Consider the following 24,811-nt stretch of genomic DNA (forward strand, 5'->3'; position numbering starts at 1 on the left):
GCACCAAAATCAACTCGAGTAATATTAATTAGACCTCCGAATGAATTCTTCAGAAAGGGAACCTCCTTGGTAATTGGAAGTGAACTGCAAGCTCAAGGAATTTATACTTACAACGTTCAGTGTTTTAGAAAAGAAAAGGAATTACCAATAATGCTAAACAATCCTCAAAACAACAAGGTTGTCATCCAAAAGGGTCCTATTGGGCACACTTTAGAAGACATTGAAATTAGACAAGACCCAGAATTTTCTGTAGTTGACAACGTTGCATTCATAAACCACCTAATGAATAGTGACACTAATTGGGATCAAATATTCCATGTTAGTGAAAAACAAGGTCCAAAAATTTCAAAAATTCAAAATTTCTTTGCAGGCAAAACTCATGAAAAACAAAAGAAAACAGAAAAGCGAAAAAGGCAACAAGATTTTACCAACAACTACGAATTAGAAACAGACTTTAGCGACGACCTCAAGGATCTTAAGCCACAATTAGAAACAACTGATGAGAACATCAGACCCGTTGAACTTCCCAAAGAAAAACTTAACAGATTTGACAAAACCGATCAAGCGTTTCTCAAAAAATTTGATTTCAGTCAAGCTGATATCAATGACGAAAACTTAGACAAGTTACTGAGGACTTTAATTAAAAATAAAGACGTTTACTCTCAACACAAATACGATGTTGGAAAGATAAAACAAAAGTTTCATGTTAAACTTTTACCTAATTCAACTTTGACAAAACAAAGACCATCCAAAGTACCATTACATTATCAGGAAAAACCAGAAAACCTTTTGGAACAACTGTGTAAAACAGGTATAATCCGGGAAATGGGTAATGATAAAGAAATGGGATCAGAATTTATTAATCCAATCATAATCCTACCCAAGGGGAACACAGTAAAACTGGTTATAGATGCCCGATATCTGAATTCAATAACAGACCTTAGTCAATATTCATGGCCACTCGAACCAATCGGAAGTCTATTAACTAGATTAAAAGGTAATTTCTTCACAACCAGTGATCTTTGTTCAACCCATAACCAAGTCCCTCTAACTGAGGAAACCAAACAGCTGGTAAGTTTTGTAATTGGTCCAAAGCAATACACATTTGAACGCGGATTTTACGGCCTATGCGGTCTACCTAATTTCTTCAGTCGTATAATGACTATCCATTTTGCACCCTTAATTAGAAAAAAAACAAGCTATAACCTACATTGATGACACCATCATGCAAACGCAAGATGAAACCGAAATGTTTGAAATAATTGACAAGTACCATGAACTTTTAAGGAAATCAGGATTGAAAGCTCAACCTGAAAAGACTAAATTTTTCCTTAGGAAAGTACAGTTCTTGGGACACGTAGTAGGTAAAGATGGGATACAACCAGTCAAGAAGCGAGTAGCAGATTTAAAAGCACTTAAGTCGCCTGAAAACAAACGTGATGTCATGAGAGTTCTAGGTTGCTTAGGATTCTACAGCATGTACATCAAAAATTTGCATGTTGACTGCAAACCATTCTATGACTTAGCCCGCACAGAAAAAAATTTGTTTGGACAACGGAACACGAAAAACTGTTTAACGACATTAAAAACAGAATTAGCGAAGATACTATCTTAGCAATACCGGATACTAAATACCCTTTCCAGGTGCATGTAGACGCTTCTTCTATAGGAGTAGGCTCAATTCTCGTTCAAGAATTTCCAGAAGGGAAACGAATAGTGTCTTTTAATTCTAGAATTTACACTAAAGAGGAACAAAAAATGAGTACCACAGCACGCGAACTTTGCGGTGTAATATCGGCATTACAAACTTATGAGCATTACCTAATTGGTTCTCCCCATCCTGTATACGTGTACATAGACCTGATCATTATTCCTACCCTGATGAAGGGATAACCGAACAAAAATTTTGACCCAATTTCGGAATTTGAATTGTTCAATGATAACCAGTCACCGGAATTAGAGTTTGACAAACTCTACATTGATCAAACTAATACCACAGAATCGGAGTACAGATTCCCTCTAGAATATGATAAAGTTTTTCTCGTGAAAAATAGCACTTGTATAGACAAAACCGAATTAGCAAAAAAATTTCCCGAAAATACAAAAATACAAGATGCAAGAGAACTCATTGATAAACTGACAACCTTCTCTAAAGAAGTTGATTTAAATACATCAGTAATTTGTCAAGAACAATTAAAAGATCCAGTAATACAACAAATTCGTCAATCAAGAACGAACAATAACAAAGATGAAAAGAAATTCGAATTCCGACAATCTAAAGCCATAATGTCATACATTAATAACTTTGAAAAACTGAGTTTTGTAGGCAACATCTTATGCATTCAACAACAAACAGACGAACCAGATATTGAATACTTAAAAATTTGTGTACCACTGTCATTGTTCTTTAAAGTTTTTCAGCTAGCTCATTGTGAACTGTCAGGTCATGTAGGTTTAGATAAAACACTTGCTAATGTAAAACGATTTTTTTATTGGCCCGGAATGTATAAATGGATTGAAAACCTAATTGCTGATTGCCTTGAATGCCAAAAAAATAAACAAAAACGGAGAGATATCCACGAAGCACCTCTCGAAAAGTGGACTGATACAGTCCCATTCCCCTTTCATACGGTCCATATTGATCACAAAGGACCTTTAAATCCTCCATCGAACGGTAAACACCATTGTTTAGTTATTGTCGATTCATTTTCGCGTTTCATTCAAGTATACCCTGTACGTTCCACAGAAGCAGTAGACACCATAAAAGCTTTAGAAAAGTTCATCTTGTCCTTTGGAATACCACAAAAACTTGTTTATGATAAGGGTTCGGCATTCATGAACCAAGATTTTGCGAGTTACATTCATGAATTAGGTATAACACCCGCACCTCGCACTGCTTATGCGCCTTGGACTAATGGTAAAGTCGAGATCCAAAACAAACATCTAGGAGCACATTTCCGAATTTTTCTAGAACAAGCTCGAGGTAAATGGGACGAACTGGCACCAAAATTTGCTTTTTCTCATAACACGGTTCCAAATGCTAGTACTGGAATCTCACCTTATGAAATTGTGTTCGGACAAAAACCACAGATACCTCTGTCACTTAAGTTAGGACTCCTACGAAATTCACAACTCTCATGCTCTTCCAAGTTTTGCAAAGACCTGCCTCTTCACAGGCATACCTTGCAAACTTCAAAAAACACCGAAATTGACAAACTTCTAAAACCGACTTTTAACAATTCGTGGCTTATGCGAGAAAACCAATTCAAACAAATATACAATAACGCTTATAAAAAGAGCTCAGAAAACAATAACCGCGCACATAAACATAGAAACAAACACAAATTAGGCAAGCCACTTGAGGTTGGACAAAAAATTCTAATGGAAAACCATCAAATTGAGTTAGGAAAGTCAAAAAAACTACATGAACTAAGATCAGGACCTTATACTGTAGAAAAAAACTAACCAATGTTAACTATGAATTAACTTTAGATAGCAACCCGGCCACCAGGAAGGTCGCTCATAGAAATCACCTAGTCGAGTACTACCCAGCTACTGAAACTATACCAGAGTTGACCCTAGAGTATGGTATAGATAAAAATAATTGTGACACATTTTATAATAATCTAATGACAAGTCAGATGAATAAACTCAATAGTCCCTTGACTAAAATCTCCTTCCAAAGCCCCACTAACACCGAATATTTCCCCGTGGATAATTTCATACGAAGAGACTCCCCTGTGCAGAACTTCGACCCTGACCGAACACCTACCAATTTCGATTCTGGATTCAACGAAGCAAGTTCAGGTGGTCGTGACAACCCACCTCCAGTCCAAACACACCTGCCTAGCGGTAGTCGAACAAGAAATTCAACTCCTTGCCCACAGCCCAATTCTAGAATACCTCTAGACCCTAATTTAAGTCCTCTCCGCCCTAATACATCGGAACAAGGACCTTCTAATTTACAAACTTTAGGAAATAATAATAATAGGCGAACTTCTAGTCGCTCGGCCAAGCCGCCATCACGCTATCAAGCCGGATTTACTTAACTTTGCTTTAGGTAGCAATAAAACCAGTCAACATTCACTGGCAGTGCCTATTACTACAACTCATAGCCTTAATTCCCGACTTGAAGCGCTAAAAAAAACAGGATGAAAAGATATCTTTGTTTTGAAAAACTCTATTTTTCTTATTTACTTATAAGTCTTTTCTACTTTTGTACTCTTTCTATAGTTATTAACGCTACTGAGGATATTAATGACGTATCTAACAAACTTAGGGACATTCATTATGACTGTTCTAAAATGAAAGAAAATAAAATGTATGCTTTAACACAAGTCTCTCCTTGCAAAATTACACCCGAAAACATTCAGATGGTTGATACAAAGGTAACACTTTATCAACGGTCTTATCGGACTTTTGTTAAAGCCCTTATGTGCAAAGTCACTGCATTGCTCATTCGTTATAATTGTGGTATGTTTTCCCATTCTTCAATTGTACACAACGCTCCAATAATAACATATGATATTATTGTTTCGCCTGAACAATGTTTAAATGCTAACAAAACTGGAAAAATTGCTGTTACAGAATTTGATAATGATGACATGGAAACTGATATAAAGCATGGAATAAAAACCGTCTCCTATAAAAACCATGGAGTTGATCTTGAAGGTGAATCATCAACATCTTGTAATAATCGTGGTCAAATTAAACACTTCTCTTTTAAAACCCTGATGCAAGAAACTGTACTCGATATTGATCTTAATGACAGAACTGTCTATAACAGTCAAGGACTAAAACTTCCTTGTGCCCTCTCAGAAGGACGTTGTCATTCGACATCACTCGACCCCTTTGCATACAATTGGGAGGCACCGGAAAATTGTATAGTTACTAAAAGATTTTCACAAAACGCAAAAATGCTAAAACATGAAAACGAACTTGGTAACGTACAGTATTACATAGTGAGTGATGAAAAATCGGAGACGTCCTATGAAGGACCAGGAACGTATTCTCCTGCTGAAATGGACATAAAAATTAGAGTATTTGATGAAAAAGGAAAGGTGTGTGGAAAACCAGAATTTATTTACAGAACAAATTTAGATTCCTTATATGTTTCTTATAAAGGCGGATTTAATATGAAGACTGGCAAACCTTATAAAACAAAAACTCAACAATTTTTTCATAAACTTCGTGTTGAACCTGACAATAGCCTAAGTGTAAATGGGTTTAATAGGAAGCCTTCAGATGAACAGATCCGAACATCCGACAATGGTTTTGTTGCATGGGAACACTTAGACAAAGACAAGTTAGACTATGATCTTAACCTTGCGGTAAAAATGGATTTTGTCATATATCATAATTACATGCAAATAAAACAAGCATGGAAAGGTTTGGTCATAGAACAATGCGAACTTGACCGAACTCAAAAACAAATGATACTAATGCAGGCTATCCAAAACAATCGGTTAGCTGGATATATGTTAACCGGCAACCGCTCGATGTTCTTAGACACAGATGGTAGCATAGGTTGGCTGTACCACTGTCCAAAACGAAACTCACCACTTCAGGTTCTTGAACAGTGTTATGATAGGATTCCTATTCATTATGATGGTAGGACAATGTTCGTCGACCCAATTACTCGACAAACCTACCCTTTTGCAAACGAAGTAGATTGTGTTGGAGGCTACAAAAATGCCTACCAATTAGATATTGATAATGAAAATTCATGGTACCATTTGATGCCAGCACCTGTTCCTTTACAACCGCCAAAAATATTCTCTTCAAGAGTTATTAGTTCTATTCCAAAATTTACCGGTTACGAATCGCAACGTGCCGGAATTTACACACCAAATCAACTTAAATCGTTTTGGGACAATATCTCGCATTCGGAAGCTTCAAAATCTGTTTTGACAAAAATTTCAAGAGAAGTTCTAGAAGGAAGAAGCATAGACTATTCTCAAAAAGATATCTATGCGTCGGCAATGGGAATTAACAGGCAAATTTATCTAGATTCTCTTCTTTCACCTACATTTTTTACAGACCAGTTCAAAGGCACTTTTGGAATCATCACTTTTTATCTGGAAAAAATTGGAGTTTATTTTGCTTGTTTCTTGTGCATAAAATTCTTAACTGATGTAATCGTAACAATCATAAGAGCGTTCGAAATCCACAAAATATCCAACAAAACAATGGGTTTTTGGAAAATTCTATTAGGAGCAACATATAATCTTTGTATCTTATCGTTCTTTACACCGGTATTCTCTTACGAAACCAAACCGTCGGCCCCACAAAACAACAATTATTTTTTACCGCTTAGTAATTATCAACCTTACAGCACAATAGAAAAAACTTACAAATGCGTTGAGGATCAACCAAGAGAAAATAAAATTGATGAGCATTGTCATACAGAAAATAATAAAGCAGAATACCCAAGTCTGGCGTCACATCAACCACAACCACAAAATGATGCAACCATTCGAAGTGTTGTGGCACCTCCTTAAAAGCTGTTAATAAAAAAATCATCTTTTTTATAAAAAAATAATTTGTCTCAAAAATAATAAAAAATATTTGTATTAGACTCTATAAGTTAATTAATATCTTGTTTAGATACACCTCAAGGATGCTATGCTATGCAACCCAAATTCATAAAACAGCCTAACGCTTTATTCATTCGATTTGGACAATACACCGGACAAATATTATCATCAAGTATTTCCGATTTAAAAACTACTGTAACTATTAGATTTGCATCTTTCTACTTCAGTGACATTATAGACTTGGACGTACCGCATTCAAATTTTCAATACTTCTCATTGTTAAGAGCCCTGATTGATGACACAATTACTTTTGTAAACATTGGAGTCGAATACAAAATTGTTTCAAAGCGTCTGAAGAAAAATATTATTAGACTTTGACTTTTCCTGTAAGAGACATGTGTGGATTCCTTTCCTGCTTTTTATTTCTTATAATCCATTTTCAACTATGTAATCGCAACTATGTCTATCTAGCTATTGCCTGCACTCTCCCCCTACTCCGATTTTACTACAGTGAATCCGATTGATATATTATCTATAAATATCAATCGTTGTCAATAATCCTGTTTTTAGAAATAATTGACACTCCTTTTTATCCTTTTTTTTAAATTTATTTTAATACCTATTTTGAAATGAAGAACACTAAGGTAATTAACAACTAAAACGCTTCCATTGATGTACTTTTTGTTTCAAGATAGACTTGTTACAATTTATCAAATAAAGAGAACCTTTGAAGAACAACACGGAGACATTTTCCCTCAAATCGTTATAAATTTTGAGTTTTGGGACACTTGGGAAAACGATACTGTGATTTTAACCCCTCATTCGTTGTATTGGAAATATTTCGTGTATTTAGCACAATTCGACCCTAATAGTCTGCCAAATGAGATAGATCAGCAACATGATTCATTTAACTAATAGAAACTTACAAATCAGAATCGGAAACCAAAATTTTGAGCTATTAGCCGTATACTATGTTTCCGCTATAAGTATAATGACTTTCGCAAAAAACCCATGACAAATATTTACAGACTTTTAACTATTTTCATTACTCATCCTCAGTTCGCCGAATTCACCATTTTTCTAGCATTCAAAGAGAACTCGGTATTTCAAGTACAACATCCAATCTACATTGCTTAGGTATCATTCTAAACTATGATATTTGCAGTTAACAATAAATTTGTAGAGTTACAAAAAATTCAACGATCTTTTGATGCATACCCAACTCCTGTACCTACTATGCTAGTAACGCTCAAAGAAATCCAAAGTGAAAAAATTTGTTTAATAAGTATTAATCCTCTTTCAGTTCATTGGAAATTTTTCCTCTTTATTCTAGAAAACCCAAACTGTGTACCTCACAATCTTTATTTTGAATTGCCGAAAAGTGATTCTTCTCAAAACGATTTCATTACTAAAGAATTGGAAACAATTAACAATTAAAGAAAAACAGCAATGATATTCTCATACCAAAATTGCCTTATACAAACTCAATTTTTTGAAATCATTTGTGACAACAAAGTAACAGAGTTATACCACAACTAATACTCCATTTCGAATATTTAAACACGTGGACTGATGGAACCATCATCTTAACACCATCTTCCCCCTATTGGACATTCTTCATAAATATATCCCAAGCTTTAAATGGTTCCAAAATGCCTTTTAATTTAGATCTCCTATAATGCTGTTCCACTTTGGTGAGCGACTAGTCAAAGTAGAATCCCTCGAGAGATCATTCATTGAAACTCCCACTGCAGAAATAAAGCCCTGTATAATCATACATCATACTGACTACGAACGTGGATGTGAGGGTTCTACTCGAGTCACCATGGGAATGATGCACTGCGAATTCTTTCTCGCACTCATCAATATCAAAGAGCACTTCCCAGTCAACTTGGGCCCTCTTCAGTAAAGTAATTTGTTTTACATAACTTGCTCTCCACAAAATTTTTTTTTCTCTCCTTTCCTCTTCTTCATTTTTTTCTATCCTTTTTTTTCTGATCAATTTGTTCTTTTCCCCTCATTTCTTTCCAAATTGTTAAAACTAAAATGATTTTGTTTATTGGTAAGGAAAAAATTAAAATTGTTAAAGTAGAAAGATGGTTCAATATTTGTTTCACACAGTAGAAAGCATGTATCAGGATAACTTATATGTTTTTAAGCACCGGTACCATTAATCATTATTACATTTATCCAAACGAGAAACACTGGAATTTCTTTTTTGCTATTGCAGATTTAAATGTAACTATCCCCAACGAACTTGAACACCATGGATTAGAACTCGTATACCCGGATCTTTCTGATTTCTCCTTATAATGGGAAACATTCTGAAAATATCGTCTCAGCAACCTCAAATTGATACAACCCCTAAAGTTGAATGCCCTGTTTGTTATCTCCCTTGACGTCAATTCAAAAAATTGCACAAAAACCCAATTGGTCAGCCCCCCCATTTTGCTTGCATTCCTTGTAAAATGAATTATTTAAATATTGGAACCAACCTAAATGCCCCATTTGCGTAACTCCCATTTATACAATCAGTCATTGCCATTATTTCCAGTGTGATTCTTGTCAAGAAGTCAAAAAGTTATCCACCTGCCACAGTCACATCAGAGATTTTCACCCAAAACAATCAATTTGTTTGCAGTGTATGACCTTCACAACTACTAAATGCCCCTTATGCAAACAAACAATTGACCCAAACAACCCGTGGTAAAATCCTTGATTCAAAACTACCTTCACAAATTATCCAAAATGTTTATCCCCAAAGTACTTGATTTTTTATTAATGGCCCTCATGATTATTGCAGCAGCCTTCTCCTTCGTTTTAACCGTTTTCCTCGTTGTTGTAAGTATTCCTTTCAATTTTTTGATATTAATAGTTATATTAGTAATAGACCAAACAATAAAATCCCAAAATAATCAACAACCAAATCCTCCAACCATACCAGTCCCATAATCCCCTCCAATAACAATCTTCCAAAAATGAATACAATTGACAAAGAAACCAATACTATAGAATCCAAACCGGTCTCATTAATTTGTTTATGCTGCAGACGCGAAACAATTGTTTTCAAGAAAATACACGAAAACCCCCCTAACGAACTACCCCACGTAATGTGTCTGCTCTGTTACCAATATGTTATAAAAGATATGGGCTATGATTTTTGTCCAAAATGTTCTAAATTTAATGTTATCTTTTCAATCTTTAACTGGTTTCAATGTGATATTTGCAAACAAACAAGATTTCAATATTCTGTTGCAAAAACGTTTCATCACAGTGATCACAAGCCCGTCATCTTTTGTAAATTTTGCGTAGAAGACTATGAATTATGCCCTCGTTGCGAAAAAATAATTACATAATGCGTCCAAGAACTTCCAAAATTTTAATTCTTTTCCTGCTTTCATTTTTGATCCACTCGATATCCCTAATTAAATTCAGTTTTTACCAGGAGCAAATCACCTCCTTCACCCTAGTTCTACACTACTCATTGAATTGACAAAATGCATCCCGTAACATTGTTTATTCTTCTTTTTGTCCTCTTTTACGCATTGGCAATATCCCTTTTTATTAATCACTACCTCCTTTCCATTTTCTCCAGATACGGAAAATGACCAACCTAGACCTATCCACAAAAATATTTATCTTAATCCTAATTACCTTGCTTGCAATATCGTTCCTTATTAACCTCATCCTACTGCAGTTTCTCAAAGGTTTTCCTGTTTCTATCTAAGGAAAATAAGAGAACAGTCACTCGATGGGTCTTTCACAATCCCTATTCGACGGTTTCCTTTGGTTCTATCCCCATAAGGACATTATCTGCCCCATATGTTCACGGAAACCTGTTATTGTAGAAAAACTGCATAAACAATTTCCCAGAGAAAATCCTCACTATGTATGTATTCCTTGCAGAAAGGCACTTTTTAAAAGATACCCAAATCCTAAATGTCCCATTTGTCTTCGACCTTGTCTTCCCGTCCTGATCACATCCTACTTTCATTGCAATTTATGCAAAAAAATGAAAACAGAATTAGGAGTAACAAAACACCCACATTTTTCCCAACATGACAAACACAATTCTGTCGAGTGTGCATAAATAAGCTGACAAGATGTCCCATTTGCAAAAATTTTCCTTAGGCGACGTTGTCTAATAAACCAAAAACAATCCAAGTACAAACGATCTTTTTTTCTCTCTTTTAACTTTTCCTCGGGAAGGGGTTACCTCAGCTTTCTCCAGCCTGCCCCCTGGCTTTTGAACCTAAATAATTCAGAACACTAACACAATAACTGAAAATTCCAAAAATGACCCGGAAAATTTCTTTCTTTCAACTCAGCAAGGTTGTCTCCCCAGCTGCACGGGTCGTTGCAGCCGTGTTAGTGTGACGCACGCCACAAGACTCACACCTCCGGGCAGCGGAGAAAGACGTACTTGTGCCAGGGCTGCCCGCCTGGCATAAGTATAAAAATTTTTTTATTATTGCCCCCCTCCTTTATTAAAGTTAACTTTGCATTTAGCAAAACAAAAACTTTTATACCAAACTTTAATAACAAAAGCATTTAGCATTATAATTTTTAAGTAAAGCAGTTAGCAACAAAACCTTACAAAAAACATTTTTACAATAGAATACATTTTATATTAGCAATACAATTGCAAACTTGAAAAGAAGCCATAATGTGTGATATTGATGACACAGGCTAACCAAAATCAAAATATTTTAGATCACCCACAAGGAAACACTCACAATGACTACCAGACCAACACTCGCAGGCGTAGTAATCCCCAATCAACATCAACAAGTAACAACACAACAAGAACAAACACAAACCCATTCTTCCCAGCCTCCTATTTTCTCAAAGCCTCCATTTACTACAACCATTGCACCTCCATCAACTTCGAGTCAATATGATCCGCAAAACAATTGGATAGTCGATCGAAAGAGACCAGCACCAGGAAATCAACAAAGCAGTCACACAGAGAAGATAAGAAAAATGGCAAATATAGATGACCTCATTAGTGACAAAGAGCGAAAGGACATCCCCTATTGCTTGAAAATTCAGAAAATTAGGGAAAACGTTGTAAATCCCATGAACCCCAGATTTGTGACGAACTTGAAGTACACTTTGAAAATGCAAGCCAATAAGTTCAGAATCTCTGACAAAGTTAAGGTTCAGAACATTTCAACCGGCGAAGAATTTCTTGCGAAAACTGAAAACCTGCCTATTTTGAAAGAGTTCTCATTACCAGAAACAACAAACGTCTGGAGAATAAAAGACAGAGATACCCAAAAGAACACTTACCTCGCCAGAAACAATCAGCTGGACTCGTATGTCAACTTCCCCTATGCCCACTTAACTGCCTTCCCGACGCCTGCGGACGCCATCGAAGAAGTCACCAAAGCTTCACTAATTTCGGAGAATTCCAAGTTCCGACAGGAGTTATTTGTTAAAGAAACCGAATTGCAGGAGCTACAAATTAGATTTGAAAGATTACAAATGCAGAACAGTGAAAAGGAGAAAGTAACAAGCGATGACTATTGGCGGAGGCAGTACATCGTCTCCCAGCAAGTAAAAAAAACGGAGGAAAGTAATGTTAAAGAAATTAACAAAGTGTATGCAAGAAAGCATTTAGAAATCACTACAGCCAATCAGAATTTAGGAGTGGAGAACAAAAAACTGGTTGAAAAAGTACAGCAACTCAACTCTGAATTGACGAAACTCAAGAAGAAGAACCGAAAACAAAAAAAGATAATCAAGGAACTATCAAATACAGAAAAGCATGAAGATGGAGATGAAGTAGTGGAAGTTGTTGATATCATGGACGACGGAAACAGTCCAGTACCAAGCCCAGTCATTTTGCCCCCAGAATTTTTTGAATAATACAGCACAACATTATCGCCCTTTGCGATTAATTTTATAGCATACCATTGTCGCCCTTTGCGATTAATTTCATAACTGTCTGAACTTGTAGTAACTCATTTATATGTCTCAAGCGCAATAAAATTATATACGATGCAATATATTTCTTTTTTTAAATCATTTTCTTTTCTATCTTAAAAATCGGGTTGAGCTGTAGTATTACGAGAGCCGTTACAAATGAACGGATAATTAATCCCGCATTAGAGCGAACGTATTTATGCGCTAATTAACCATTCTTTCGCCGCGCGCTAAACGAACTAACGCTTGTTAAGACTACCAGTACACTAGTATTTAAACAACTCAGTTCGACTTATTTAAATAACACAACTTTAGGCCTGGATCTCCTCGCTTGTATCCAGGATAGAAAATGTACGTTGTTGAACGTACGCGGCCTGTAAAACCACAGTTTCTTTTGATTTAAATTACTTCTGCTTTTGACAGTTGCAATGCAGATCTTTCCCCCCAAGTTCAATAAAGATGAAGCAGATTGCTTCAGGGGAAAAGACAATAGAGTCTCATAAAAAGCCCCCAAGAAAACCATAATTGTTGCGGTTTTAGAAGAGGGGAAAAGCAGAAAACAGCGCCTACGAAATCAATAATTGATGCTCTCAGCTTTTTAGATTTTTATTATTTTTTGGAGTTTCAATAATTTCTCCGTGAGATAAAAAAGAGTTAATTCTCTTGCCTTCTCGGCCAATAGGAAAATTAAGAAGCACCTCACTATGAACGTGAGTTTGCGATTCGCTCCCTATTGGCCCAAACGGAGCTGAGAGGAATTAATTGTTTCTCTCAGCGAAGTGGGACGGAATAAAATTAGAGAGACAAATAACAGAGCCAACGACCAGCAGCAGACAACTGCTTCATTTTTCTTGCAAAATAAATTCCTAAATTTAAACAGAGAGATTTTACTAAAGATTTCCAACTTAGTAAATTTTTCAACAGAACATACTTGTGAGAAATCGACTGGAAGAAGTTTCAACGACGCACTCGCTTAACAACAACACAATCAAGTAACAGCTCAACCCGGTTTAATCCTACTCAGTGTAAGCTTGTTCATTTAAACTATCTATTTAATTATTTGAACTTTTCAGCCCCCCAACTATTTTAAATTGAGACTTATAGCACAGACAGGTCTTAGGCATATATATCTTTGCCTTCGATTTGTTATATCTTTTGTCAAGTTTGACTGGCATACATAAAGAGATCCCATATTGTGTGATCTGTAGCAGCCCAGTCAAATTTGATAGTAGAGGGCAACAAACGAACATCGCATTGGCTCTGCTTGTGAAACATAGTCGACTACCATATATAGTTCTATCCAGGCAAATCAAAATTTTCTTATATGTTCTTGCTATAGTTAACAAGATTTTCTTATATCATTCTTAAGGCATCCAAAAATCCGATATGCAAACCGTTGCGTTTTTCCAGCACCCAAACATTGGTTATATAGTAGTCTCAACTTTGCGCGCAAAAAACTGCTTATGGCAGCTCAGTAACATATATGGTTCATTAATGGTCCCTACATGGTTCATACAAAGTTCCTACATGCATTGTTTATCCAGCAATTTAAATATTCCGCAGTTTCAATATGGCAAAATGGCATCAATTTAGATATAAGTGATCCTGCGAATGGTTGCCAAAAAAACAAAAACTTGAAATAAGTGATTTCACTTTTTGACGGCTTATTGTAGCCACGCCATTTTGAATTTCATTATCTATAGTATATTCTATAAGTAGCCTCGTTGAAGCTCTGACGAAAACATTATTTTAAGCTGAAGAAGTTTTACCTCTTTTACACAATCTCAGTTGTTGTTACAACTGAACACGAAAGCTTTTCAGTATGAGAATCTTTTCTAAAAGACTACAACGCCGAAAAATGCGCAATGATTTCAAAGTTTTTCAGAAAGAAACCTAAATGAACTTGTATTATCAATTCAGTGTAATGCTGGTTGTGCTTTTTTTTATAACTTACAGATTTCAATGCGTTTTAATCAAAGCCACTTTAAACATGATAAAAAGTCAAGAACCAGGTGAATAAAACGCATCAACGATGCAATATATCAAAATGAAGAGAAAAAGCTCAAAAACATTTTTTAATTCGATCTAATGCAAGTATTTTGTCAGGCAAGTTCAGCAATGATTCCTTTCAGAGCAATAAAGGATATATTAAATAGCAAAAAACTTTAGCCTTCTCAATTCCTGAGAAGCCTTTGAGAAGCTTTTATGCACATTTCAACTTATGGTCTTAGGTATGGTTGCCAAATTTGAAATAATTGTTTATGCTTTATTGAAGGCCCAATGTAGTCACAGCTGGTACGTTTAACTGCTCTTGTATTGTTTTACAATCAAATATCGACTTTTAAAATTATACGGTCTTACATGGAATCATTAATATCAGTGGTTTTGGGTATGGTTGCCAAATATGTTTTATGTCTTGATGAGTATCTCTTAATTCTCGCAATTTAGCTCTCGCTTTAATTATTTTTCGGGTGATAATCTTTTTTTTCCTTGTAAAGTATATGGTTGACAATTTGCCATAGACTCCATATCAGACTTTGATATGGTTGCCAAGAAGAGTTTGCCAGGGTAGTTATACTAATATACAATTGTACAATGTTTTTGTCCTTTGTCGCCAAATTCAACAATTCAGCAAGTAAGCGCGTTATTAATTAAAAATGCTCGTATTGTCGTTCTGAACTTTTCTTCACCAAAAATGACCTGAGAAAGTGGCTCTGAAACGGAAGCATCAACTGTAAACTTACTGAGTCATGTTTTGTAAACTTCATTGATGAAAACTACTGTTTTTTCCAACTAGGGCAATAACGTCTTAGAAGTCAGAATTAGACTTCATATAACAGAAATTTTCCGACAAAAGCCTAAACTTTATAAATAAAAAAATTAAAAACTAGTTCACTATCTTAAACGCCAAATAAATTAACTGCCCGCCGCCAGAGGGAATTTACAATACGTCAAAAAATTTCTTACATTTGATTACAGAGCTTAGATTCTTGATGCAAAGATAATGAGAATAGATAATTTTTGCTTAATAGTTGTTTATATTTTAAACGCATAGAACTTTTCCTCCATTAAAGAAGGCACATGGATAAGGCCATGTGGTGTGCTGCATATTATAATAACAGCATTACACCGCAGAGGTATACCCAAATCGTCACGGGCCAATATGCCCGACCCTTGTTTCTCGTGTTCGTTTTTCCTATGTTAATACATTGAAAGTGCAACAATATTGCGGAAAACAGCTACTTTAGCAGAAACCGGCAAAATTGAAGGGAAATTAGCAACCCGTGTTCGCAAAAGTGTCCTAATCTTAGCTGCGAAATAAAAGTTTATGTATCGCTTTTTCGCACGAAACGTAACTCGATTTCGCACTATATTCCTCAATTAAGCCTAATTTATTGCGCGTTTTTGAGCATAAAAGTGAGTATTAAAACTTTATTACTACTACTAGCACTTAATACTATTTTATTGCTACTTATCAAAGGGTTCCTGGCCGGTTCACTGAATCTACACCAGTCCCATATTGACAAACAAAGCCTTTTTTGAGCGAGGGATTCTTCGGAAAAAATCAGTTTTTCTGGCACTGGGACGTACCTCATATATATTTCACAAAATACAATCGACCAGTGAAAAAAGATTCGGCCAATGAAAATCGATTTGGCCAGTGAAAATAGAATCGGCCAGTCTCACATTGGCAAACGAAAAGCCTATTTTAAGCGAGGGACTTTTCGGGAAAAAAATCAGTTTTTGTGGCACTAACCATAGAAACTTTTTAATTTTAAGTTTAATACAATCACTATGAATAAGAGATAATACAAAACTAATATGAGGAGCCTTCACCAACTCTTTGACCTATGGGGTTACATCAAATTTTTGAAATACGAAACGACTTTAGAGAAATATTTGACGAAATTGCAAAACTTGACTTTATATAACACTAATCTTAAATTTTTTACGTCCTAGCCAAAGCTAGCCTAAAACACGTTTCTCTGATCACTTTCAACCACCTAGACCCAATAGTCCAGAAATAGGAAGGCCTTGTACATAAAAAGCAGTTGAAATTTTTGCGTTTCCGAAAATTATATTTTTATGCACCAATTTTTCAGGTATCAATCCCAAAGCAAAATTTTTTTAATGCCATCCATATAAACAGGAGATACTACAAAAATAGTATGAGCAACATTCAACAACTCTTTGACCCATGCGGTTACATCATAATTTTGAAATACGAAACGATTTTAGATAAACATTTGACGAAATTGCAAAATTTGACTTTATATAACTTTAATCATGAATTTTTTTACATTATAGCCAAAACTTATCTCACACACGTCTCTCTTTTCACTTTGAACCACCTAGATTCAATAGCAGAAAAATGAGCAACTACGAAAAAAATGAGCAACCTTCTACAATTCCTTAACCCATAGTGTCACAACAGTTTTTTAAAATTAGAGACGAATTTTGAGAAATATTGGACAAAATAGCAAAACTTGATTTTATATAACACTAATCTTAAATTTGTTTTACATCAATGCCAAATCTAGCTTGATTCATTTTTTTCTTATATCTTTGAACCACCTAGACCCAATAGTCGAGAAATAAGAAGGCATTTTACATTAAAAAAACAGACAAATTTTTTTGCGTTTCCGAACTTTAATTTTCTAATGTAACAGCTTTTTAGTTATTAACCCCAAAGCAAAAATTTTTGCTTTAATACAATCCCTATAAATGGGAGATACTACCAAATAATTATGAGAAACATTCAACAACTTTTTGACCCATGGGGTTAGATCATATTTTTGAAATACGAAACGACTTCAGAGAAACATTTGACGAAATTGCAAAATTTGACTTCATATAACAATTATCTTAAATTTCTTTATATCTTAGCCAAAATTAGCCTGACAAACGTTTCCTTTATCACTTCAAACAACCTAGACACAATAGTCGAGAAATAAAAAGACGTTTCACATAAAAAACAGACAAATTTTTTGCGTTTCTGATTTTTACATTTCTAATGTACCAATTTTTCAATTATTGAACCCCAAAGCAAAAATTTTGGTTTAATGCAATCCACGTGAACAGAAAATACTACTAAAAGAGTTTTAGCAACATTCTACAACTCCTTGACCCATAGGGTCACATCATATTTTTTTAAATAAGAGACGAAATTTGAGAATCATTGGACGAAATTTCAAAACTTGACTTTGGTTTTCAGAAATAATAACAAGTAAGTAATTCGCTCACCGAAATACAACTTAATGATCCATTTCATTAGTTTGCAAACTAATTTTTACTGTTCAGTGAATTAAAATCAGAAAAAAAAATAAATTTTACTTTTTTTCTGAAAATTACCTCAATTTTTTTTGATGATATTTGTCTGATTTTCAAGTCGATTTTCCCTTCTTTGTTAATGAAAAACTGCTTGGTTTCCTAATCAAGGCCACTACTTATATTGCCCCTGACATTGCCATTCCAAAATTGATATACAAGCCCTTTTTTGAGCGAGGGATTTTTGGGAAAAAAACCGATGGCTGCGCTTTTCGACTTTGTCTTTAAAAATGTTTGCATTTAAAACGCTTTTAAGCTTTAAAATTTTCAACTAAATCTTTAATAAGTTCTTATTACAAAGTATTAAATCACTTTGCATGCTCAAAAAGCGCGCGTTTTTTTAGACTCAGTTGCGGATTAGAGATAATTTTAATGCGAATAATAGATACCTAAAATGAGCGGAAACGTGCTACAAGACTTGAAACCTATTTTACGATTTGAATGCTCTTTTATTTCGCAAAATTGACGAAACCCCTTTTCCCAAAAATAAGATACAAAGGATGTCCCCTAACTTCGTTCTTTCTATGTATCTAATTTTTCGGCGAATTTTACTAAGGCGGAAATTTTGGGGTACACCTTTGCGGTGTAATGTACAATTATGATTTTTACATGTCTTGCTCAACTGTATAACCAGGAAATATTATATTATTACTACTTAAACACAAAATTGGATTTATACCTTTTTGACAGGAATAGGGTTGTACTTCCTTGTCTGGAAGCGGGAGGTTACGTTGCCCCTCTTCTGAGCAAAGAGCTAAAATACAAAGCAAAACTAAATTAAAACTTTTTAGGTATTCAGAATCGTGCAACAGTCTTGTCAGATCTCGATTTACAGCCAGATTTTTTTCTTTATCGATTAGGGTCGTGAAACCTGTCCAGCGATTCTAATTTTCTTTCAAACATTCATTTTGGAGTATTAAAAAACTTATTCATTTGCACAATTTTGAATCATCTTGCGAGAACCTTGCAAGATTTCAATCTGCTTATCATTGACTGCAAAGCTCTCTCAGTTTATTTCTGCAATCATTGCAACTCATATTGTTATTTTTTACGCTTTAATATCCTTGCACTTGAATATTATGTATATTTGAGCTGAAAGTGAGATAAAAATTCTCAACACGTGAACAGATTCTGCTTTCAGTTATAGTCTCACTATACAATACGCAGCGCTTTACTTTTGAACTTAACATAGAGAATATAAAGTGGTTACTTACTGACGCTTCAGATTTCTTCGTTGTTGTTTTCCCTCGCTTCTCAAGTTCACGCACTTTGTCCAATTGCTGTTAACAAGACAAAATTTAAAAAAATGTTTTTTTCATTTACGGCCCCATTGCCTTTAGTAATTGCAAATTTGGAGAATGGAAATTGTTTCTTGTCGTGGTCGATAACACGGGTCAAAGAATTCAATAAGTTGAATTTTAAATTAAATTTTGAACTGAAAATATACAAAAATTAGCTTATATTTATAGTGGTTATCTATGCGAAAATATACAGAGAAAATTTAGATTAGCTAAAAATATTTTACATGATTGGCATGTGAATAGATCTTAACTCCGAATCCCGGAGGTGATATTCTATTTTCATCAACATTTCATGAGAATCGAATATGGCTTGGGTACAATCGAGTTCATTAGTTGGAGGTCAGTGGATGTTAGAATCAGGTTTCTGTTGGTGGGAGAATTTACTTCTGACATATGATTGATAGGTCAATAAGATAATGATAGCGCCAAAACAAAATTAGAATTGAGTTTAGTTTTGTAGCCATTACTTATCGACACAGCAATAAAATTCGTCAGGTAAGTTCTTCTTTCGTTCTTTGAAACTTTAATAGAACTTCTAAGTTTCTTGATGTTTCATTGAAACCATCACATCCTCCCTCCTTTTTTAAGCAAGTTTGTGGGTATAGGTTCTCCAAATCTGTCAGGTTGTTTTCTGTTCCTGGTTGATGTTCGTGAAGGCTCTGAGGTTTCGGGTTGTTGGTGCTCTGCAGATGATGTGGCTGCAGAAGCTTCATCTTGATGTGAAGGTCGCACATCTGTGTTCTGAGGTTGTAGTTCTGATTGAGATATGGTCTCCTCCACTGCTGGTTCAGTTTTCACATTGTCCTCGTCTAGTCTCGCAATTTGGTTGTCGCTCACTAGAATAGTCCGTGCTGAGTTTTCAGGCTGTATGAAAGATGTGTTCAGGCCCTTCCTGATGATGAAGGTAGCAGGAACTGTATTTGTCTTTTCGTTGGCCTTGAATAGATTGGGTTCGCACAAGTCGAAATCTGCTATTGCTGGTAGTCTCACTCTGCGTCCCAACAGGAGTTGAACTGGAGTTTTGCTCCTCGTCTTCGAAGTGTTGCGATGTGTCATCAGTGCCCTTTGCAGGAATGCTCCAAATGACACATTAAGGTTGGGACTCCACGCTTGAAGTGCCCGCTTCACTGACTGAACTGCTCTTTCAGCTAGTCCATTAGCTCTTGGATGATAGACGGGTGATTCTATTTTCTTAATTCCCAGTGATTCATACCACTTTTTAAGGTCACCACTTACAAATTCAGGACCATTATCAGAAACTAAAGTTTTTGGTATTCCGAATCTTGCAAAGATTTGACTAAGATATATTTTAACTGTTTCTGAATATTCTATTTCCCGCGGGGAAGGCTTCTATCCAACCAGAACCCGCGTCAATAATTAATAATATATTGCCTTGGTCCTTAACATAACCCCAGTCCATGTGGAGCCGTTCCCAAACGTCGGCTTCTGGCCACATAGAGACTGTTTTTCCCAGGCTAGGCCTGTTCAATTGAAAATTCTTACATTTACTAACAAAGTGTTGAACGTCTTGGGTAATGCCAGGCCACCAAGCTATCATTCTGACTGATGCCTCAGTTGCATTCTTTCCGGGATGTGTCTCATGCGCTTTTGCCAAAACCAAGTGTCGTAGTTTGGGTGGAATGAAAGGAACAACACCTCTGAAGATGATTCCATTATGTAAAGTAAGTGCATCTTTCTGTTGTTCGAATCCTTTTTCCGCTTCTGAACATTGTTTCCAATTGCCGCTTTTGATTCGTTTCATTATGTCCTGGAAGAGTCTGTTTGTTCCAAGTTCAGTTTTGATTTCTGCTTGGGTCACCAAATCACTCTGAGCGAAGTAGATGTTATTGATTGCGAAGCACACTCGATCGTTTTCGGATTCGTCTTCGTCAAAATCCATTCTGCTCAAAGCATCTGCATGGGGTATCTGCTCCCCTGGTGTGTACTTCAACTCATAGTCGAAGCCCATTAGAGCTATTGCCCATCTTGTGATTCTCGCTGATGCTGTCTTCGGGATCTCCTCGTCTGGTGCAAAGAGATATTTGAGTGGTTTGTGGTCAGTCTGTAGGGTAAATCGTCTTCCAAGAAGGAATTGCTTCAATCTTGTGACCACAAAGACAATTGCCAGTGCTTCCCGCTCTATGTTCGAGTAGTTTTGCTCCGCTGGAGTCAATTTTCTCGATACATATATGACTGGATGTCCTTCTTGCAAAAGAACCCCGCCAATGGCTTTTTCAGAGGCGTCAGTAGTAACTGTTGCTTCTTTTTGTAGACTATATGGCTGTACTAGTGGGTTAGCACATAATTCATTTTTTATGTCTTCAAAGGCTTTTTGTTGCATTTTGCCCCATGAGAAATCGCTATTTCTCATGTTATTTAAGGGTAGCATTTTTGTTGCAAAATCAGGAATCATTCTTCCGTAAAAATTAGCTAGCCCAACAAACGATTCGAGTTGTTTATTGTTAGTTGGTGATTTTGCATTTTTTATTTTTTCAACATGTTTGGGATCTGGTGCTATTCCCTCCTTTGAAATGGAGTATCCCAAAAAGCTAACGCTATCGACTGGTTTTGAATTAGATTTTTTCTCATTAATAGTAAAATTTTTCTCACGTAATCGACTCTTGACTGCAAGCATTCTCTTGTCGAACTGCTCCTTGGTAGTTCCATACACCAACACATCGTCTTGAAAGATCACAACACCTTTGATTCCTTTGAGTGTTGATTCTATACAATTCTGGAAGATTGAAGAAGAGTTTTTCAATCCCTGAGGTAGTCGGCACATCTTGAACAGTCCCTGAGATGTGTTGATTGTGCATATATCTTTTGCTTCTTCGTCAAGTTCAATTTGATAGTAGGCATCTGAGAGGTCAATTTTGCCAAAGTATGAGGCCCCATGTAGGTTATGGAAGATCGTCTCCATGTCTGGTATTGGGTAGTCCTCATCCATGACCTTTCCATCGATGTGCACTTTCAAGTCCACGCAAAGTCTCAGTTCTCCACTCTTCTTTCTCTGCCACACCACTGGAGATGCATTAGTGACTCCTCCTGGCTGTACCGGTTCAAGGATGCCTTGTCTGACCATTTGTTCCAGCTTCTCTCTGACCTTGTCTTGAAGAGGTAGAGGTATTTTTCTGGCTTTGCAGAACAGTGGCTGTGTTCCTGGTATCAACTTCACATGAGCTTTGTAACCCTTCACAGCAGGTAGGTACTCGGCTGTGATGTTGTTCACGCCGTGCTTGGGTAGAAGGTCTCTACCAAGTAGTCCAAATTCTTTATCAGACTGCACAACTGCAAGTTGTTTTTGAGTGAGCCTGCTTCCGTTCCACTCAACGTCACAAGTAAGTGATCCCAGAAGCGTTAATTGACGACCATCATGCCTCAAGATGTCTTATCTTACCATCCAACTGAGGTTTGCCAAGCGCAGTCCATATTTTTGATGATATCACTGTGCTATCTGCACCTGTGTCTACCTGCATTTTTACTTTGCAGTTATTTATTGAGATGTATTCCCATGTCACAGACATGCTAAAGATTTGTTCTTTAGTATAAAACATTCCCATCTCCGATGCTGGAGATGCTTGCTCTGAAGAAACATTTTCTTCTTCGCAAAAGTTATTCTGTTTATTGTACTTACCTGAATTTGGTTGGGGTTTGCTTCTACACATTTTTGAGAAGTGTCCCACCTTTTCACAGGTGTTGCATTTCTTACTTAGCACTGGACAAGGTCTATTAGAGTGTGGCTTACCTCCACACCTAGTGCACATGTTGCTGTTTCTATTAGCCGTAATTTTTTCATTTGGTTTTCGAAAGGTCTTTTTGAAGTTGAACCCAACTTCTTCTTTCACCGTAAAGGGCTGATTACCTGATGAAGAACTTGCAAAAGCCATTGCTTGACTTCTGAACTGTAAGCTCTCGGTCATTTCAGTAACCGACATTGCTGGTTTTGCTTTAATACCGTCTAGTAGTCTAATTTTTGCTTCAGGGTCCCTCAAACCTGAGATAAACTTTATTTTTACCAACTCCTCTTCGGGGTTGGCCGCTGTTTTCAATTTTTCGAAGTCACAATAGCGTGCTTCTTCTCTAAGACGTGCTAGGAAGTCGTCGTCTGACTCCCCTACACCTTGGATTACGGACAGAAATTTAGCCCTTTCTGCCGTTACTACTCTCTCTTTAGGAGAAATATAATTTTGAATCGCCAATCTGATGTCTTTATACGGAGTGTCTATCAAATTCCTAGGACTCATTAAGCTCCTAAGTTTAATAATTGCATCTTGCCCGCACATACTAAGAAAGAGATTGGTTACCTGTAGGTCCTGTACAGTACCATCGGTGCTGACCTTGTCCTCTTTCTTCTCTGCGCGACATTTCGCCACAAAAGACATAATCCACGCAGTAGCTGATTCTGCATTCTGTAGATCCAAAATTTGTCTGTCTGTAGCTGGTCTGGACACCATTGTCGTGGTCGATAACACGGGTCAAAGAATTCAATAAGTTGAATTTTAAATTAAATTTTGAACTGAAAATATACAAAAATTAGCTTATATTTATAGTGGTTATCTATGCAAAAATATACAGAGAAAATTTAGATTAGCTAAAAATATTTTACATGATTGGCATGTGAATAGATCTTATCTCCGAATCCCGGAGGTGATATTCTATTTTCATCAACATTTCATGAGAATCAAATATGGCTTGGGTACAATCGAGTTCATTAGTTGGAGGTCGGTGGATGTTAGAATCAGGTTTCTGTTGGTGGGAGAATTTACTTCTGACATATGATTGATAGGTCAATAAGATAATGATAGCGCCAAAACAAAATTAGAATTGAGTTTAGTTTTGTAGCCATTACTTATCGACACAGCAATAAAATTCGTCAGGTAAGTTCTTGTTTCGTTCTTTGAAACTTTAATAGAACTTCTAAGTTTCTTGATGTTTCATTGAAACCATCACATTTCTAAAATCAGGAATTGATCAGAACTTAACGAGAAAATTGAAGAAAAACCAAGAAACCTGCAAACGTTCATTCATCTTCAAAATAAAGTCTCCTATGTGCAACCAAAACTCAATCGTTCATTGAATGTTCTGAGCCACATATAGTGTGCGAACTATACAATCACTGTTTTTGGTTTAGTTTTTTCGACCGATCGAATAATTTGACGTAGAACGAAATGAGTGGTACCATCAAAAATCCCATGTATCGTTGACTACTCTGATTGGATGGTTATCCGCATTTCTCTTTTTATTTTCGCTGAGCTATGGAGATTAATTTTTTTGTGGATTACTGGCTGATTTCAATTGATTTATATTTTCCCATGCGTTTCAACCAAAAATGTTGCAACAGAGTAACCGCGAATGAAGTTCTGCCCCTCTTTTGATAATTTGACATGATTTTCACCAACTTCAATGATTTTCAGCTGTTTCGCTGAAAATAATCTCAATTCTTTTTTTTGGTCTAATTCACTTCTTGTTGTTCTTATTTTTTGCTTCCACTAGAAAAATTGTTCTTAGGTGAGCTTTTGGCAAATCTATTAAATTCTTTTAAGAACGTTCGAATAAATCAAGAAAAATTAGTCGAAAGCTCATGTCTTTCAAAACAGTTTTTCTCCAATGAAATGCAAAGCAAAAAATGTCAAATGAAGCACCCCCTAGTGTTACCAATTTTGGATTAAACACAGAATTCAGAAGATTTTTTGAATATATTTTTAAAAAGTTTTAGGT

The 24,811-nt window shown here is 35.9% G+C and overlaps 1 protein-coding gene across 1 annotated transcript in view; it reads right to left on the reverse strand.

The window, feature by feature from the left end:
• LOC142348033 (uncharacterized) overlaps positions 1–24,811 on the reverse strand; it is a 66,257-nt gene that overhangs the window by 9,490 nt on the left and 31,956 nt on the right. The window contains exons 8-9 of the mRNA XM_075399200.1: positions 19,007–19,072; positions 18,472–18,546 (exon numbers count right to left, since the gene is read on the reverse strand). Of these exons, the coding sequence (XP_075255315.1) occupies positions 18,472–18,546; positions 19,007–19,072 (141 nt within the window). The remainder of the gene's footprint in view (positions 1–18,471; positions 18,547–19,006; positions 19,073–24,811) is intronic.

The sequence above is a fragment of the Convolutriloba macropyga genome, chromosome 10, assembly GCF_964194025.1.
Source record: "Convolutriloba macropyga chromosome 10, txConMacr16.3, whole genome shotgun sequence".
Classification (NCBI taxonomy): domain Eukaryota; kingdom Metazoa; phylum Xenacoelomorpha; order Acoela; family Convolutidae; genus Convolutriloba; species Convolutriloba macropyga.